A 20,110-nucleotide genomic window follows, 5' to 3' on the forward strand; every position below is an offset into this window, starting at 1 on the left:
GAGAGAGAGAGAGAGAGACTGTTTTCCCATCAGCTTCAGAAATTTCCACAGTGGCTGTGTTTGTGATATCTGGATTTTGTGAATTTTGATTGGACCCGCTGACCAAGGAGACTGGATCAGTATTTATCTCTCCATCACCCACTAAACCTTCACTTGTTGCCTCTCTCCTGTGAGACAGACACATTGGAATCATAACCATCAGAGGAAATCTTGTCTTGTGTGGAGGAGACTTAGACTTCTAGCAGATGTCTAGCAGATTGGTTCCACATAACTGTATATTATACATCAAGTATGTTCTGACTGGCTGTGATTGTGTCATGTTATGTAGCAGTCTCACATTTACCAATTGCTTCCAAAACAAAATATTATATAATGCTTTAATTTATATTGTTTACAAATACAAATGTCTTTTTGTTCTTCAATTCAGAGTTACTCTAGCTTTGATGTCTAATATTAAATATAATAAAATGAGGTAAAATGTGTATACGCTATCATTACATTAAGATTTTTAAATCTCCTGTATTTCTGTGTGTACAGTAAAAACAGTAAATGCAATAACTGATTTATTACTGACATACTGTGCATATATGTGACCCTGTACCACAAAACCAATCTTAAATCGCTGGGGTATATTTTTAGCAGTAGCCAAAAATTGTATGGGTCAAAATTATTGATTTTTCTTTTATGCCAATAATCATTAGGATATTAAGTCAAGGTCATGTTCCATTAAGATATTTGTAAATTTCCTAACGTAAATATATATAAAAAAATATTTTTGGACTAGTAACAAGCATTGCTAAGAATCAATTTGGACAAATTTGAAGGCGATTTTCTCAGTATTTGGATTTTTTTGCACCCTCAGATTACAGATTTTCAAATAGTTGTATCTCGGCTAAATATTGTCCGATCCTAACAAACCATGCATCAATGGAAAGATTATTTATTCAGCTTTCAGACTGTGCATAAATCTCAATTTCGAAAAATTTACACTAAAGACTGGTTTTGTTGTCCAGGATCACATATGTGAAATTTTATTTCAATTTAAAACAACTGTGTTCTATTTTAAAACATAACACAGGCTTATGTGTTACATCATCTTGCTCCAGAACTAATGGTGTGAAGCTATGAGCCAGTTTCTCAGACACTGAGATGACCTAAAGCAGGTGAGATGATTTTTTTTTTGCAACATACAGACAAAACACAAATGTTTCATTTAGATTAAAAACTTCATTAGTAATGAACAATTAAAAAAAAAGATCATCCAAAAAGGAAAATTCTGTCATTATTTACACACAATTTAAAAACCTTCCTTCTGCGGAACACAAAAAATTATATTTTTGAAAAGTGCAGGTTACCATTTTGGTGACCACAGACTTTCACTGTATTGACAAAAACAAATTACAAAATCCCCTAAAAAATATTTTGTGTTCCCCTCAATCAGTCATACAGGTTTGGAATGACATGAGGAAGAGTAAATTATAACATATTTTAAATTTTCCTAGTAAACCATCACTTTATTATTTACAAATCAGAATAGAATATGATACCATGCAGTGCATCACCTTCTGAGTCTGCGTCTTCTCGTTCTCTCCTCTCAATTTCCAATCTCTGCTTTTCTCTCTCTGCTAATCTCCTCTTGCACTCCTCCTCTTCTTTCACAGCCCTCTGTGTCTCCTGGGCCAGCTGATCCACCTCCAGAAGCCGTCTGATCTGCCTCCACCCTCGAGGGGTGCCCCCCCAAATGCTCCTCAGTGGTTGGAGAGACACAATTCTCAACATTATATCCCCCAAAATAAAAAAACATCTATGGTGTAAAAGGATATACAAACACACACATTAGCAGTGGTGCTCTTGTCAGGTGTGTGCAATGGACTCTGAAACTCCTCATTATGAGTTGGCTACTGGGACCTACAAAATAAATAGTCTTAAAAAATAATCCTCACTTATTTAGGCTTATTAGTAGGAAGCAATTGAAAATTAGTTATTTTGTGAGTGCATAATGTCCAGGGCACATTGCAGTTAATTAATAAACTGTGATGAAATGAGCTTTACCCCATTTCCTCACACTCTGAATGGCAGAGTTCATCATACATGCTGCTCGAAACGCTCGTTTCATCACTACGATAAATACAAAACAGTAGAATCATCACATAGGCACTATTATTTGAAGAGTAAAAAAACTACATAAATACATATAATCCATGAACTTTGAGATTTGAAATAATTATGACTCACCAGTAACATTCTGATTCTTGGACTTCTTTCTCTCTTCTTCACTTCTTTCTTTTGAATTTTTGCCTCTATCTCTGATAACGTAAGACCATGTCGCAGCAATCGGTACTGGTGCCATGACCCTGATTATTACCCACTGCAATCTGAGCCATCGTTAGCTTCAGAGAAACTGTTCTCATGTAACAGTAAAACTACATGAACACTACACTGTCTAAAACATTTTCATCTATTTAACTAATCTGCTGAACATTGTTATTAATAAAATGTATTTTTAAGTTACAACACAAAAGTAACTTAAAACTACAAAAAACATTCTGTACTTGTACCACTTTCAGAGGCTGGGTATGCTGTTGTTCATTAGAAATGGCATATATATTCAATTACAAGTCTAATCCCCATGGTTCCAGTGGTAATGGCCATCGCTCACCTTCCTCTTCTGTTGTCTGTGATGTTCTGCTCTTCTCTCATGCTCTCTGATTGCTCATTGGAGCTGGCGTCCAGCTCAGAAGCAGAGGAGAGATTAGCTCTGATCTGAGCCAGCAGAATCAGCTTCGCAATTCTTTATAGAATAAGTGATGGGATGAGGCAGAAATGAGAGAACAGAGAGAAAGGGGATGAAGAGAAAAGAGAGAAGGACAAAATGTGAGATGGGTAACAGATGGATTCAGATTCAACAACTCATCTTTCTCCCACCGCTTTCAATATAATTTCTTATATTGGAACTTAAATAGTTGCAAAACTGTTAATTTTGTTACACTGAAACAACTCAGAAGAACAGAGGTAATTTTAATTTTAATTGACATAAACCATTAATGTAAATGAAGTTACGCTTATAAAAACACAAATATTTAATTAACAGAAAAACATCAATTAAAATAAAAGGTTAAAGTAAAATGTAAGAAGGCAGACAAGAAAAGTAGAAAAGACCTTTTTACAAAGAGGCAGATATTAACTTAACACCTCAGAATATAACAAATTAAATGCACCACCCAAAATAAATAAAAAAATACAATATATACAGTACAGGCCAAAAGTTTGGACACACCTTCTCATTCAAAGAGTTTTCTTTATTTTCATGACTATGAAAATTGTAGAGTCACACTGAAGGCATCAAAACTATGAATTAACACATGTGGAATTATATACATAACAAAAAAGTGTGAAACAACTGAAAATATGTCATATTGTAGGTTCTTCAAAGTAGCCACCTTTTGCTTTGATTACTGCTTTGCACACTCTTGGCATTCTCTTGATGATCTTCAAGAGGTAGTCACCTGAAATGGTTTTCACTTCACAGGTGTGCCCTGTCAGGTTTAATAAGTGTGATTTCTTGCCTTATAAATGGGAGTGGGACCATCAATTGTGTTGTGCAGAAGTCAGGTGGATACACAGCTGATAGTCCTACTGAATAGACTGTTAGAATTTGTATTATGGCAAGAAAAAAGCAGCCAAGTACAGGAAAACAAGTGGCCATCAGTACTTTAAGAAATGAAGGTCAGTCCGAAAAATTGGGAAAACTTTGAAAGTGTCCCCAAGTGCAGTCACAAAAACCATCAAGCGCTACAAAGAAACTGGCTCACATGCGGACCGCCCAAGGAAAGGAAGACCAAGAGTCCCTTCTGCTGCGGAGGATAAGTTCATCCGAGTCACCAGCCTCAGAAATCGCAGGTTAACAGCAGCTCAGATTAGAGACCAGGTCAATGGCACACGGAGTTCTAGCAGCAGACACATCTCTAGAACAACTGTTAAGAGGAGACCGTGTGAATCAGACCTTCATGGTAGAATATCTGCTAGGAAACCACTGCTAAAGAAAGGCAAACAAGCAGAGGAGACTTGTTTGGGCTAAAGAACACAAGGAATGGACATTAGACCAGTGGAAATCTGTGCTTTGGTCTGATGAGTCCAAATTTGAGATCTTTGGTTCCAACCGTGTCTTTGTGCGACGCAGAAAAGGTGAACGGATGGACTCTACATGCCTGTTTCCCACCGTGAAGCATGGAGGAGGAGGTGTGATGGTGCTTTGCTGGTGACCGTGTTGGAGATTTACTCAAAATTGAAGGCATACTGAACAAGCATGGCTACCACAGCATCTTGCAGCGGCATGCTATTCCATCTGGTTTGCGTTTAGTTGGACCATTTATTTTTCAACAGGACCATGACCCCAAACACACCTCCAGGCTGTGTAAGGGCTATTTGACCAAGAAGGAGAGTGATTGGGTGCTGCGCCAGATGACCTGGCCTCCACAGTCACCGGACCTGAACCCAATCGAGATGGTTTGGGGTGAGCTGGACCACAGACAGGAGGCAAAAGGGCCAACAAGTGCTAAGCATCTCTGGGAACTCCTTCAAGACTGTTGGAAGACCATTTCAGGTGACTACCTCTTGAAGCTCATCAAGAGAATGCCAAGAGTGTGCAAAGCAGTAATCAAAGCAAAAGGTGGCTACTTTGAAGAACCTAGAATATGACATTTTCAGTTGTTTCTCACTTTTTTTTTTTATGTATATAATTCCACATGTGTTAATTCATAGTTTTGATGCCTTCAGTGTGAATCTACAATTTTCATAGTCATGAAAATAAAGAAAACCCTTTGAATGAGAAGGTGTGTCCAAACTTTTGGTCTGTACTGTATATATGTATACACACACACAAAATGCAGAGGCTGTTGTGACTGGGGTATTCATTTTTATTACAACTACAATTCTTGTACAGTTCTTACATAGTTATTTACATTACCTCTTCTGAGATGCAAAGTAATGCATGCTGCTTTTTGATGAAAATGTGTCCGTGTAAAACGTTTCATAAAACAATGACAATAAATACTTACGAACATTAGCATGCAATAAATACTGGAGCTTTGGGGTTTTTGAAATCCACTGAGTGTGAGAGGATTCCACAAGAAAGTAAAGAAATGGAAAACAAACCGAAAAGGACACTTTTAAAGATGGGTGAAAAATGGCAGGGGTTAATCTATTATTGGAAACATAATTAAGGTTAGGCAGGGTTCCCACTCTGTCCAAGACATTACTTTCCATTTCTTCAAGGCATTTTATGTGACCAGCATCTCTAAAATTTAAGAAATACATCTGTGGTCTGCTGTTGTTTGCAACAGAAAAAGTTGACTTGTCCATTGGTTTTTAAAAATGAAAAAAGCACAGCACTTACAATGGAAGTCTAAAAGACATGAGCTTTTAAAAAAAATGAATGCAAAGTTGATTTTACATGAATTCTCCAGTAAAAATGTTTGTTATTTGAATTGTAAAGTTTGAGGTTCAGTGATTGACTGAGCTTCTACACACTAAACACAAAAGATATTAACCGATAGCACCCATCTCAAGCTAAGTAATGTGTAAGGGTCGTGGTTACAGAGACAAGTCAAGTCATTTTCTGTGGTAATGGACTGCAGGCCACAAATTCTGATTCTGCTGTATTTAACCAAGAATATTATTTTAATTAAAGACGAAAAGAAATTACAGGTGATATACCATTGAGGTATTTTAGTTATTGGAATGGTTCTAAATGCACAGCTAACGTGAACTAGATGTTCATTTGTGTGACCAGAGAAGCTCCCAGATGATTCAAACTGCCCACTCAAATAAGATAAATAAGGTAACTAACCTTTGGGAAATAATAATGTTTTGCAATAGGTTTGATATCAACATCACTTCATATCAGTGAGCGATATCTGACAGAAATGACAGTGATTGTGCAGACTATGACGTGTACCTGCTCATGACAATTCACAAGCAGACACAAATGATAAAACAAAACGATATGATTCTGCAACGTCAATACATAAAAACCACGTCCTGATCAGTCTGAGGATTTCTTCATTTTACGAAAAAGTTGACAATACAGCAAACACATTTTCGAGGACATTTAAGTACATTTCCCATGACTTATCCATTACTGGAAAATCGCATTACAAAATTCAAGGTGTTCCAGGTTTTCCAGGATGTGTGGGAACCCTGTTAAGCTACAGAAAAAGAGACGAAATGGGGGGGAAAAAAACAACAAGAGAAAGAATAAATAAGTGTTTATTGGCTCTCCATAAGAACCATGCAAAAAACACAGAAATCTCCCATGTGAGAGTGAAGACTACACTCTTTATCCTCAAACACACAGTGCTTTTAACTGACTAAAACTCTTACAGACTGCATGTTGAGCCTCAACGAGCATCATCTCTGCCACCTGCTGCTCCACCATGAACATTCTAACACAAATGGAAACCAGGTCCACCAAAGCAAACATTGGGCATTGGGGTTTAACTTAAAGTCTGACTTAAATGTACATGCATCATAACTCAGTGCATGCACCAACTGCTGGGCCATGGCTCCAATCTAAGCTATCATTTTGAACCACCAACTCAAAAACTTAATGTGGAGTCAAGTTTCCCTTTCTCTCACATTTCCAATCCCTGACATCCATCAACTTCTGCTAAAACATGAACTTCTTGCCAATTTCTTGCCAATTCACAAAGGCATATATACCGTGCAAATGATTTGAAAATGAAATACTAATAAAACCTATTAAAAAAAGTTCATAACTCACAAAAACTAACTTTAAAAATCTTCAGCTTAAGCGCTTTAAACATAGAAAATTTGGCTATTGAAGAATCAATGTCTTGAAAAAAGAACAAATATAACTGCTTTCAACACAAACGCTAATATACTGTACAAATGTACCCCTATCTGACTAAGAAACTTTTGTTCACTCGAATTCCAACAATAATGACATTTCACTGCCAATAACAAAAATATTATGTGAAACTACTTTACACCTACCGTTAGCAAACCACACAGCCTTTGTTCTGACTGACCGAAAACATTACAGCATGAGAACCCGGAAGCTGAGCCCTAAAACACAAACACACACAAGATGTTGTCTGTCTTACTGAACACAGGATCCATCAGATCCGAGCAAAGAGGTTTAGACTCGTTCTACTCTCTTAAAAGCTTTATTAGCAGCACAGACAGTAAAGAGGAGAGTGTGGCTTTGAGGAATACTGCCAAAGACATGCAATGGTCTGTGTCAGTGAAGTAAAACTCAAACACAGGAGCTTCTCCAGAGTTGATTCACTGACTTCCATTAGACTGTGAGGTCTCAGAGCTTCACCACTGATGGGCGGTGTGTGCCTATGGTTACAGATTCTCTCTACTGCGTGTGGAAGAAACTGTGGGGAAATAAAAATCGGACAGTGTTGGTCGAGCAAAAAATGAGTGTTTGAGTGAGACACATGTTCAAAAGCACTGTCTAGTGGGGGTGCATGTGGATGTTTGGGATGTGTGCATGCGTTTAAACAAGGTTTGAATCAAAGCTTTCGCTGTAGTGCGTTTGGGACAGCCGAAGTCCAGGGGAGAAGGCCTGTGATGGGAAAGTGTGTATGGCCCTGATGTAGACAGAATCGTACCTATTTTCTAAATCATCGTCCTCCACGGATAAAGACGGACCTGGCTGGATGTCCATCTCATCACCTAGAGACAGACGGAGAGATTTAATTATTAAAATAAAAAAAATAACATCCATTTTTGGAACTGATTGGACAAAAATGATACGTTTACCTGGTAATATGTTTTCCTGGTCTTTCTAAATAAAGACAATAAGGGTCAGTTTTGGCTTATTGCATCAAACTCACCAGAAGACAGCTGGAAATTTCCAGAGCCCCGCAATGTGACGCTCTCTGTCAGCGGTTTGATCCTCTGATCGTCAGAGTCACTGCTCTGCCCACTCTCCAGTTCCTGTCCTCCCACCTCACTTGATGAACTCCCACTCTGTCCCGACATCCTGGCAACTTTGTGGGCTCTTCCCCTGGTAATTCTGACCATTGACCCCTGGTCCTGGGAGCCCCTCGTTGAAGACGCAGAAGAGGATGATGAGGATGATGAGGATCTCTCTTTGAGATTCCGCTTACGAGAGCCTCTGTCCGGAGGTGTGGTTTTTACCAGTCCAAAGAGACACTGCTTTCTGACATGCTGGTTTACCTCATCCCCATCCCAACTGCTACCTGCCATGGCAAACAGTGAGGAAGAGTCTTCACTGTTTGTCATGGCAGAAGCGTTCTGGAGCAGCACTTCAGGCACCTCGTCAGAATCAGAGTCATCCTCAGCTAAACCAGCGTGCTCAGCTGTGGTGCTGGGGTTCGTCCGCCGCCGCCGTGGTGTGGTTTTCACACGTGGAGAACGTTTATTCTCCTCTGATAAAGACAAACTTTTTTGGTCAGTCTGGTCCTCTTCCTCCTCATCATCTTCTTCCTCCTCCTCCTCGTCATTAACACAATAATTTTCCACATCTTCTCCTCTCTCAGCCATTCCCTCTGTTTCCATCCCCTTTTCTATCTCCACCACTGTCCCTCTTTCTTCCAGTGCTCCATCTGTCACCACTCTCTTTATCTTTTGTCTGTCAGGTGATGGATGAATGGACAGACACGCACTGCTGATGGGTTGTGAACTAACCGGTACAGGAGTGAGTTTAACCACCAGCTTTTTAGTGAGTCCTGGGCTCTGTGATGACATTCCCTTTTTCTGTCTTCCCTTTCCTTTTGGCTTATGCCCATCAACTCCACAGGCACGTTTGGACCCAGTTAGCTCATGGTCTAGGGATTCCTGCAATTATGAATTAGAAATTGCTGTAATACATTCATTTGAAAAAATTGAAAATAGTCCCCACAACAACATTTAACAGAACAACAACACAGTATTCAACTGTGACAATAAAAAATGTTTTCTGAGTACCAGATGAAGATATAAAAATTATTTCTGAAGTATTATGCGACACTGAAGTAATGGGTGTTGATAATTTAGCTTTGCCATCACAGGAATAAATTATATTTAAATTATGCAGTTATTTAAAAAACTATTTTAATATTTTACAATATTGCTCTCAATGTGTTTTTTATCAAAATAAATACAGCCTTGGTGAGCTTAAGATACATTATTATTATAATCATTGTATAAAAATATAGTTATTTTATTATATTAGATATTTCATTGTGCAGGCTCATTTTCCTATTTTTACACTTTATTACCTACATTCTGTTGAAGTTAATTTTTAAACACTAATATTTTATACGGTATATACAACCTGAATTCCAGAAAAGTTGGGACGTTTTTTAAATTTTAATAAAATGAAAACTAAAGGAATTTCAAATCACATGAGCCAACATTTTATTCACAATAGAACATAGATAACGTAGCAAATGTTTAAACTGAGAAATTTTACACTTTTATCCACTTAATTAGCTCATTTAAAATTTAATGCCTGCTACAGGTCTCAAAAAAGTTGGCACGGGGGCAACAAATGGCTAAAAAAGCAAGCAGTTTTGAAAAGATTCAGCTGGGAGAACATCTAGTGATTAATTAAGTTAATTGATATCAGGTCTGTAACATGATTAGCTATAAAAGCTTTGTCTTAGAGAAGCAGAGTCTCTCAGAAGTAAAGATGGGCAGAGGCTCTCCAATCTGTGAAAGACTGCGTAAAAAAATTGTGGAAAACTTTAAAAACAATGTTCCTCAACGTCAAATTGCAAAGGCTTTGCAAATCTCATCATCTACAGTGCATAACATCATCAAAAGATTCAGAGAAACTGGAGAAATCTCTGTGCGTAAGGGACAAGGCCGGAGACCTTTATTGGATGCCCGTGGTCTTCGGGCTCTCAGACGACACTGCATCACTCATCGGCATGATTGTGTCAATGACATTACTAAATGAGCCCAGGAATACTTTCAGAAACCACTGTCGGTAAACACAATCCGCCGTGCCATCAGCAGATGCCAACTAAAGCTCTATCATGCAAAAAGGAAGCCATATGTGAACATGGTCCAGAAGCGCCGTCGTGTCCTGTGGGCCAAGGCTCATATAAAATGGACTATTTCAAAGTGGAATAGTGTTTTATGGTCAGACGAGTCCAAATTTGACATTCTTGTTGGAAATCACGGACGCCGTGTCCTCCGGGCTAAAGAGGAGGGAGACCTTCCAGCATGTTATCAGCGTTCAGTTCAAAAGCCAGCATCTCTGATGGTATGGGGGTGCATAAGTGCATACGGTATGGGCAGCTTGCATGTTTTGGAAGGCTCTGTGAATGCTGAAAGGTATATAAAGGTTTTAGAGCAACATATGCTTCCCTCCAAACAACGTCTATTTCAGGGAAGGCCTTGTTTATTTCAGCAGGACAATGCAAAACCACATACTGCAGCTATAACAACAGCATGGCTTCGTCGTAGAAGAGTCCGGGTGCTAACCTGGCCTGCCTGCAGTCCAGATCTTTCACCTATAGAGAACATTTGGCGCATCATTAAACGAAAAATACGTCAAAGACGACCACGAACTCTTCAGCAGCTGGAAATCTATATAAGGCAAGAATGGGACCAAATTCCAACAGCAAAACTCCAGCAACTCATAGCCTCAATGCCCAGACGTCTTCAAACTGTTTTGAAAAGAAAAGGAGATGCTACACCATGGTAAACATGCCCCGTCCCAACTATTTTGAGACCTGTAGCAGAAATCAAAATTGAAATGAGCTCATTTTGTGCATAAAATTTTAAACTTTCTCAGTTTAAACATTTGCTATGTTATCTATGTTCTATTGTGAATAAAATATTGGCTCATGTGATTTGAAAGTCTTTTAGTTTTCATTTTATTAAAATTGAAAAAAACGTCCCAACTTTTCCGGAATTTGGGTTGTATATTTATTTATTTTTAATAAAACTTTTAAATGCAATTATTTACCAAATCTCAAAATGAATAACTGTTTAACATACTGTGCACTGTAATGTTAAGATGCCTAAATTCAGTTTACTAGCATTTAAAATTACTAATTTTAGTTTTTAATTCAAATATCAAAATATTTAATATCAAAATAATAAATACTGTCTAATAATAATTAGTGCATCTGTACTTAAAATTTAATGGTTTATTAAAGCACTCATCATTCTTAATGGTTTAACTGGTGAAAATGTGGTTTTAGACTGAAATTACCTGTAATGCACTGTTGGCAGTTTGCAGATCATCCAGCACAGCGCGGAACATCCTTAGCTGCCCAATTCTCTCTTCTTGGTTTCCTCGTTCCTCTCTTTCACTTTGAACGACTTCCTTGAAGGAATAGCTCAGAGCTGTGGTAAGATCTACAAACCGTTGCATTCGCTGGTAAAGGCCTGCAGTGGGCACCGGCCCACCTCCTGTCCCCATCAAATAGGCCGCACCACGTCCACCTTTATTAGCCTTCCCCCGGACCGAGTTCGGCTCAGTACGGGAGGCGCGTTTCTGAGCCTGCTCTAGGCTCTCTAGAACTGAATCGCAGGCCAAAACCAGCTCCACCAATGGCTCGGGACTGCACACATAACAGTACCACTTCCTCTCCTCCTCCATGATTGTGGACAACTCCTTTCTCCCCAGGTTACGCAGAACACATTTCTTACAGAAGGCATTACTGCAGTAATCACAGCCAATCAGACTGCCTCCCTCTGCACACCACCTGAATGAACAGGGAGTTACAGCACTTAAGTGACAGACCACCAAAATAAAGTGGATACAAAGTAGACCCTATCAGTAACATTCCACCAATAAGTAAACATGATCTGCTCAGTGACTTTTAGATTGCCATTTTTAGCAGTGAACCTCTTGAAAACTGTTTAAAATTAAATTTCTCCCAAAAATTAAAACGAAAAAATATTTAGCAAAGAGAAAACAATGGCTATTTTGAGATCACTTTTTTTTTTTTTTACGTGGCGTTTTAATTATTATTACATTCGATTTCATTTAATTTTGAAAGCATATTTGTTTAATAAGAAAAAAGGATCAACCAAGTATACATGGTGGCATTTATGACATTTCATTAAATTTATGCTGACTAAGAAAAAAACTAATGGCGCAATATATAAATTCATAATTTTATAAATCAAACATTTCTTTGTGATATTCACCTACAAACTAGTTTGGTCACGGCACATGCTAATAAGATCTATTGATTTTCTATTTTTAAATCTGCTACATTAAATTCTCTCTAGACAAAAGTAAGAAAAGCATCACAACAACACTCTTTCAAATACATCCTTTGTATGTGGACACCATTTATACATTAACCACATTCACTTCATTGAAATTCATACCTAAGGGTTGTCCCGCCCCCCCCAAATATTTATAAATAATAAAAAGTTGGTTCATATTAAGAGATTTCTTTTATTTGCATAACTTGTTTGATTTGGGGTTTGTTTTAAAATTAGGTTAGGTTAGTTTTTTTTATTTCAGGATCGCAAAGAAATGTGCAGCAATAGCCTAATCAAACAATACCTTTTTAATTTACTGTATAATGTCTTTGATCACATTTTGGTAAAAAAAAAAGGAGAGAACTTCCATTCGTGAAATCTAAATTGTGAATCGAATCGTGAGTTAAGGCCGGGACACACCAAGCCGATGGCGAGCAATGGTCAGGCTAGTTTGTTTGGTGTTCCACTCATCAGCTCACGTCGAGCTCATGTCAGTGGCAGTTTGCCCGATTCAACATGTTGTATTAGCATCGGGAACGTCGGCACGAGTGAGAGCTCTGATTTGGATGTTCAGTTTAGCAAACGAGTCAGTGCCCGAGAATTAAAGCAAAAGTGAGGAAAACATGCGTGTAAATGAAGGTGGTTCAGACAGAAGGCTGTTTAAATGTTACATGATCTTTCCCAATCATTCTAATGCACAAATGTTTTTATAACATCATGAGCCACTTTTATTATATATATAAAACAATGCTTGGCTTCCCTTCATCATCCCACCCATTTACCTGCATTGCTCGTCCATCCCTTCTGAATCTTTGCTGATGTCATCACTCATATAATACTTAAAACAACTCTACAAGGAAGCAAACAGATCCATATAAAACTCAATCAAACATGAAAGCAAAAAAAACAACAACAAAAAAAACATGCAGGCATGACAAACTCTCCTTTTTTGTTTCAACTACTTTACATTTGTATACACAACACAGACTCACATATACATACCTTGCAGATGAGGACTTTGAGCATAGGATGCATGTAGACTGAGTCACGCTGGAAATGATTCACCTGCTGACCACACGCTGTGCAGTTTACCCTCTCCATCTCATATCCTCCTAACACACACACAAACACAAATGAGTAGCCCTATACCTTGACACACACACAGCTAAGAGTGTTATTTCACTCTCCAGCTGCAATGTGAAGGTTACACACTGCTGTTAATGGAGATACACAGAGAACTTTCTGATTTCTCTATTGTGAGAGAAAATATTCTGTAGAAGACTGGGACACAGAATTTCAAGGTTAGCTGATAAGCCCTTTCTGGATACTGAATTCTTTCATTCTTGCTACAAACTTTAAAGACTGGATGATTGGGGGAACATCTCCGATGGGATGTGAGGTGGGCTCTAATTTTGTTTTATAATTAACAAAAGCATCACCATCAGTTAGAAATTTGAATTAAATAAAAGGACATTTTATTCAAAGATGGGGTGGTCAATTAGACCAAAATTTTATTTCATAATGCCTGCAAAATTATTTCTTTTTGTCTTTTGTTGTTAGATTAACAGACAGAGAGCAGCAGGTATATTGGACTTAACACATAGATCTCATCCAAATTATTTTACAACTGTTTATGTTCACCGAAGACACAACAGACTGTTTATGTAAATTCTTGCTAAGACAGGCATTTAAACATTATTCTCTGTGTATCGGACCATAATAATAAGTCACAAATGAGAACTAAATTCAGGATCACATGCTGTCTGAGAGTGGGATTTCTGTGCATGATTCAACATCACTATCAATACACACATTATGTCATTCTCATAATTTATCATATCAACCAGCTCTTATCAAAGTCAAACTTTATGCTTATTTCTAGGGCTGTACTAGAATAATCGAATATTCGAATATTCGTTCGGTGGGGTGGCATTCGATTTTCAGTTTTGAGATTCGAATATTCTTTTTTTTTTTTTTCAACACGTGACTTCCGTCGCGGACTCATTCTCACTCATGCTTGAACCGCCCGTTGGCGAACGTAGTGATTTATTTCATCTCATACTGAATAGGTACAAAATGCCCAAGACCTCAGCTGTTTGGGAGCACTTTAAATTAAGTGAGGATGACAAGACAAAGGCAGTGTGTCAAATATGCGATTTGAAACTGGCCTACCACAACAGCACCACAAGTTTGAAAAATCACCTGAGTTCTGTAAGTAGCACGCGGCAAAAAAAAAACAAACAAAAAAAAAAACTGCTTTTATGCGCTTAATTTGCTATGATAAATAGGCTAATTGCAAATACGACACTATTTAAAAACATACAGCAGCACAGGCTAATAATAATTTGTTTATAGGTACATCCACAGGTATCGCAGCCATCAACATGCTCAACAAAACCCAAAACTTCACAGCAGATCCTGCAATTCCGAAAACCGTTAACAGAGAAAAGAAAGAGAGAGATAACAGATGCCATAGTGGAGTTTGTCGCTATGGATATGAGGCCCGTTAATGTAGTTGAAGGCGAAGGCTTCAGAAAATTAATGAAGATAATGGAGCCAGACTACACTGTCCCAAACCGTTCCAGTATTTCAAACACCCTGTCTCTTAAATACAGCGATCTGCGAGGCCAAATTTATGCTCTCGTTGAAAAAGCTACGGCCTTAAGTTTCACAACGGACATCTGGACTTCCGTGAGTATGGAGGCGTATATGGCTGTCACCTGTCACTTTATAACTCAGGAGTGGGAACTCTCTGCCTTCGTTTTGGAAACCAAAGCATTTGAGTCAAGCCATACAGGAGTCAACATTGCACAACAGCTTGGAGACGCGGCAGATGCATTCGCAATTCCAAATTACAAGCGAATAGCCGTTGTTCACGACAATGCCAGCAATATGAAGCTGTGCACCGAGACGCTGAATAAAGAACCGGAGAAATGGGGAACCGTTCAAGGGGTCTGCTGCTCAGGACACACGCTGCAACTATGCATAAATGAAGCTCTGAAACTGGACCGAATCCGTCGCACAGTTTCAGCTGCCAGGAATCTCGTAGGGCACTTCAAAAAAAGTGCCAAGGCTACAGCTGCTTTGAAAGAGAAACAAACGCAGCAGAACGTTGTACAACACAAACTCATTCAAGATGTTGCTACTCGTTGGAACTCTACGTATGAAATGCTTAACCGACTGGTGGAGCAGCGATGGCCAGTGACAGCTGTTTTGTCAGATCCCAGCATCACTAAGAAAGGAAATCGCACCCTTGACTTGACAGGAGACCAGTGGAAACTGGCACAAGAGACATCAGAATTACTTGGGCCCCTGCTCACACTCACAGAACTACTATCACAGGAGGCAAACTTGTCGTTGTCGGCAACAGTGCCAATGCTCTTTAACCTGAAGAAACGCCACCTGTCACCAGAAGAGGATGACAGCCCTGCCATCAGAGAAATGAAGAATACCCTTGTCAAGGAGATCGACAGCAGATGGGAACTGTTAAATTTGGAACCCACCAGCATCTATCTCCTTTCTTCAGCACTAGACGTGAGATTTAAGCACCTTAAATTCCTTGAGGATGAGAAGAAGGACCTGGTATACATTGAGGTTAGACTTATATTTTTATTACTACTATATAATAGTAAATAATTAAAATGTATTGTGATTATGCCACTAAGATTATTGTGTGCGCTACGCATAGATTAGACTAAGAAAATGCTATTTGTTTAGGTTGTCAGACTAGCTGAACATCTGCATCAGCAACAGATCGTTCGCAAGGGAGAAGAGCTGTCAGCAAGCCACGGAGAAGAGGAGACGGATGCGCCACCACCACCCGCCAAAAAAAAACAGCAGGAGATTTCAATGCTGATGCAGGCTGATGACGAAGAGGAAGAAGAACGCGGAGACAGCGCAAAGACAGAGATGGAGCAGTATTTGAGAGATGCTACTAAATTACAGTCGGGCCCACTGGCATGGTGGAAGCAAAACAGTGACCGCTACCCTAAACTGGCATTTGCAGCCAAACACCTTCTTTGCGTTCCGGCCACTTCAACTCCATCAGAGCGCATTTTCTCAAAAGCTGGCTACATCGTCAACAAGACCCGAAGTTCCCTTTTACCAGAAAATGTGGACAAACTCATCTTCCTCGCACACAACATGAAACGAGTATAGGTAGTTTCACAATAGTTTCCAACCACTGGGTTGCGATTTATATAAGTGTTTGAAAGAGCCTAAATATTTTTGTCATTGAAATGTGAGCTGTCTAGCTAGGCTAACATTACCTTGTTCTATTTAACCTATTACAGTTTATTCTATATAAGGGAGTGAATAAAATTTATTACAATTACTTTAAATTTAAATAGCCAACCCGTTACGGTGTCAGTAATTATTACATTTACGAATAATAAATGAATGTAGTTCAACGAACTGCAGGCTAATAATAATAAATTAAAAAAAACACCGCAACATGCTTTCAATAAAAGCATCGCGCATTTTAAAGATTTAAATTAACAAAAAGTCAGAATAAGACAAAATAAATCCCTTATATAGAATAAAACTAATTGTAATAGATATTACATTTTGTGTCATTTTAAAAACAATTCATTTATTCTTATTCAACTGTTTATAAGCATGCTACCGTGTTCTTTATTTATTACAGTTCGTTGAAATCACTGTGTGTTACTAATTTAATTTCTGTTTTGGGATTCATTTGTTTTAAAGAAATGTTCGTTATTAATACCTTATTAAAGTTCTTGCTCTCAACAGACTTTGTGTTTTGTATCACTTGTGCACTGTCCGTTTTCGGAGCATAAACCTGCCCGTGTAATGCGTACCGGAAACTGTTCTATTTAAAAGATTATTAAATGTTTATTAATATTTAAAGAATGTGTGCCACCTGATCATATTGCACCAAATGCAACACTGCACTCCACTGGGTCTGCCGCAACACATTTACGATGCCGAAGAGTGAAACGTGAAGTCGTGAAAGATGATACAAATGCAAACCGACACTATTATTATATATTTAGCCCCACCCACCGAAGCTTCGAATATTCGATATTGATTGCCACCTAAGCTTCGAAGCTCAAAAAATGGCATTCGAAACAGCCCTACTTATTTCTTACCTCTGCGTCTGTCGCCACTGTCCCTGTGCTGCTTGTAAATGCGCCTGCTGCGAAATTCTGGACCACGGAAATCATCACCTGCTTCATTACCTACCGGCTCCGGCAGCACAAACATAGTTCCTATGTCAGATATTAAAGGGATTCAATGTATTCGATATCAGAAACCATATCACAAGAACTTCATCACATTGGCATGATCATCTGATTCGGTCAAATGAATGAAAGAATGGTAGTGGTACCTTTGGGTAGGAAGTTGGTGTCTGGGTCGCTGGAGTGGACAGAAAGTCCATCTTCTGCTCCACTCTCAGACGAAGTGTCTGACTCGTTCATCCCACTGTGCTTGGTGACAGCAGCTGGTTTCCTGTAAAAGTAATAATTTACAAATGAGGTCATTCTGTCAGCACACAAAGAGCTTCCAGATCCATCTCATCGTTTTTTGAGTCCAACCTTCTCGAACGAGATGACGACAACATTCCCACTTCTGAGGGGGCACTGGACTGAAATGAAAAGACAAAGAATTTTAAACAAACAAATCCCTCAAAATCTGATCAAGAGCAAAAAAATAAAAATTAATTTCAGCCATATAAAATGATAATTAAAATTAAAGTTCTTCGTAATCTACACAACAGAGTGCACCAGGAATGAGTCCTACAACATTTTTTAACTTCCATTTGCATTGTCCTGAACTCAGTGGGGTTTATGGTTAAACACTTGAAATAATGTCTGTGGTTAACATCAGCATATCACAAGATATTGTCATGTTCTATTCAACAACATAAAATAGAGCAGTAATTCGCCCCTTGTCATTTTTAAAGACTTCCCATAACTTGAAAAAGGCAGTTGCTAAATGGGACTACATAAGTTTTCAGGTACATTAAATGGAAGCATGCCTAACAGAAATACCATCTACTCACTAGCCCACTTTTAGAGCATAATGTGTTTATACTCCAGTTCTTGCAAACTGTTATCAGCTTTCCGAACTTTCCAAACTTTACATTTTAAATAAATACTAAATGAGTGGTCAGTAACTTAGTAGTGGTAACATTGTCAATGGACCTCAATGGAAGTCATGCAACCATGGTGTAATTCATTTATAGCCTTTTTTTTGTTTATTTTGCCTCTGCAGATTACATTTTGTCTTCAAAATTCATACAAGTTGTTAATTTGTGAAGATTGTCTTGATGAGCGAAAGATTTTGTTGGTCACAGAGCTTATTTTTACGCAGTTTTTAAAAACCCAGTGGAAAATGTTTTGTTGTGTTTTTTTTTTAATAAAGGAACTAGGTGATGCTAACTTCTGGGTTGAACTGTTTTTATACAGTCTATGGTTGAACTACAAAAAATATCATCATAAAACATCATGCCCTGTCGCACTCTAAACTATCTCTACCTGGGCATGAGCCTGCTGCTCCAAGTATTCTTTGGCCGTGGTTCCTGTAACGTTAAATCAGAAATAACATAAATGTAACAAACTATTGCATTAATTATCTTATTTTTGGTTCCGTTACTGATGTGACTGTAATTACGAATTTCTCTTTCATAATGTACTCACCATTCCAATGTCCGGGTAAAGTAGGTTCAGTTTTGTCTTCCGTGGCTACTGCCAAGTATTCATGGAGCTTCCCGATCAGCTCACCCAGCTTTCTGCCTCCACAGGCAACCGGCCCGGGTCTGCAAAGACAAGACACAACTCATTTCCATGTCAAATGCCTCTTACTGTAATCCCTCAAGATGCATTAAAAACATTGACAAGCCTTTTATAAACCTACAAAACAAAACTGAATACAAAAGCACAGACGGTTCCACACTGAGGCTTCAGTCTGACAGGAATTTGAGGCTTCAATTTATTATGAATCAAACAGGGTTCATGAATCTTTTCCTGAGTTCAACACCGGCTCTTTGTTTAGCTGGTACGTTACTGATAAAGTAATAGACTGTGAAATCAAAACGCAAAAACTAACATTACTTTAGTTACGAAATATTACGCATACATTTTGTTCAAACAGGGACTAGATTTAAAAGATTTATTGTCGACCAAATATTAACAAACCCCACATCTTGTACGTTAGTAAGTTAGTGGCAAAGAGAGAAAAAAAAACGGGACGCCTCACCTGAGGACTTCGGCAGACATCTCCTCCTCGCGCGCGGCACTTCAACACAGCCGAGCTTTCTGCACAATCAACAGCAGCGACCTGTGTCGGTTATTGACATAAAACTCATATTTGGTAAACCGCAAAAACTCAACCAGTTTCACCCGCCATCTTCCCAGTGGAACTTGCAACAGGAAGCTTAAAATGGCGCACCGGAAACTGCGTCCTGTCCCGTGACGGATGTAAAATGATGGCGTCATTACTTCATCGTATTTCGTCATAACTGAAGAAACGACTGCTGCTGGGAAACATGTCAGCTTTACTTGGTTAAAGCTAGATTACATCAATATTACGTAATTTTTGTCATGCTGAACAACATTAATTACTGTATTTGAATTATTAGATGGTTAAATTCTGCGTGAACTAGAAGTTGCTGCCGACTTTATTTTATTGTGATGACGAAGCTGAAACCGAATAGAGGCTCGTCTGAGATGAGAACAATCACATATTTTATACAGAAATTGGACTTGCCATGGTGTTTGTGAATATCCATGCATAATTTAAATACATAATCACATGATTTCAAAAAAATTTTTTTAAAGAGAACACAACATGGTTGTTTGACGTGATCATTAAGCTGTGTCTTCAGCAAGTCGTTCCTATCATGGGGCTTTTTCGAGCGACCCAGGCCCAGCGTGGT

General features: G+C 38.5%; 2 protein-coding genes across 6 annotated transcripts; one reads left to right on the forward strand and one right to left on the reverse strand.

Moving 5' to 3' along the window:
- Positions 1-2,643: 2,643 nt before the first annotated feature.
- Positions 2,644-19,638, reverse strand: LOC132139830 (transcriptional regulator ATRX-like). Of its 5 annotated transcripts, none has more exons than XM_059548458.1 (13): positions 19,432-19,638; positions 18,873-18,991; positions 18,711-18,754; positions 17,769-17,818; positions 17,561-17,682; positions 17,322-17,441; positions 13,213-13,322; positions 12,993-13,060; positions 11,204-11,699; positions 7,866-8,832; positions 7,641-7,704; positions 7,015-7,086; positions 2,644-2,791 (listed from the first exon to the last, which is right to left on the reverse strand). In XM_059548458.1, exons 1-12 carry the CDS (start codon positions 19,449-19,451, stop codon positions 7,017-7,019), a joined length of 2,250 nt encoding a protein of 749 aa, XP_059404441.1. In that variant the 5' UTR covers positions 19,452-19,638; the 3' UTR covers positions 2,644-2,791; positions 7,015-7,016. The 5 variants fall into 5 exon arrangements, with proteins under 5 accessions (XP_059404441.1, XP_059404440.1, XP_059404443.1 ...); XM_059548457.1 differs by lacking the exon at positions 2,644-2,791 and adding an exon at positions 6,084-6,206 and having other exon boundaries at positions 19,432-19,637; XM_059548460.1 differs by lacking the exons at positions 2,644-2,791; positions 7,015-7,086 and adding an exon at positions 6,084-6,206.
- LOC132139844 (zinc finger BED domain-containing protein 4-like) lies at positions 15,229-16,634 on the forward strand. The gene is made up of 2 exons (XM_059548493.1): positions 15,229-15,804; positions 15,928-16,634. Exons 1-2 carry the CDS (start codon positions 15,379-15,381, stop codon positions 16,366-16,368), a joined length of 867 nt encoding a protein of 288 aa, XP_059404476.1. The 5' UTR covers positions 15,229-15,378; the 3' UTR covers positions 16,369-16,634.
- Positions 19,639-20,110: the final 472 nt, after the last annotated feature.

The sequence above is a fragment of the Carassius carassius genome, chromosome 4 (assembly GCF_963082965.1).
Source record: "Carassius carassius chromosome 4, fCarCar2.1, whole genome shotgun sequence".
Classification (NCBI taxonomy): Eukaryota; Metazoa; Chordata; class Actinopteri; order Cypriniformes; family Cyprinidae; genus Carassius; species Carassius carassius.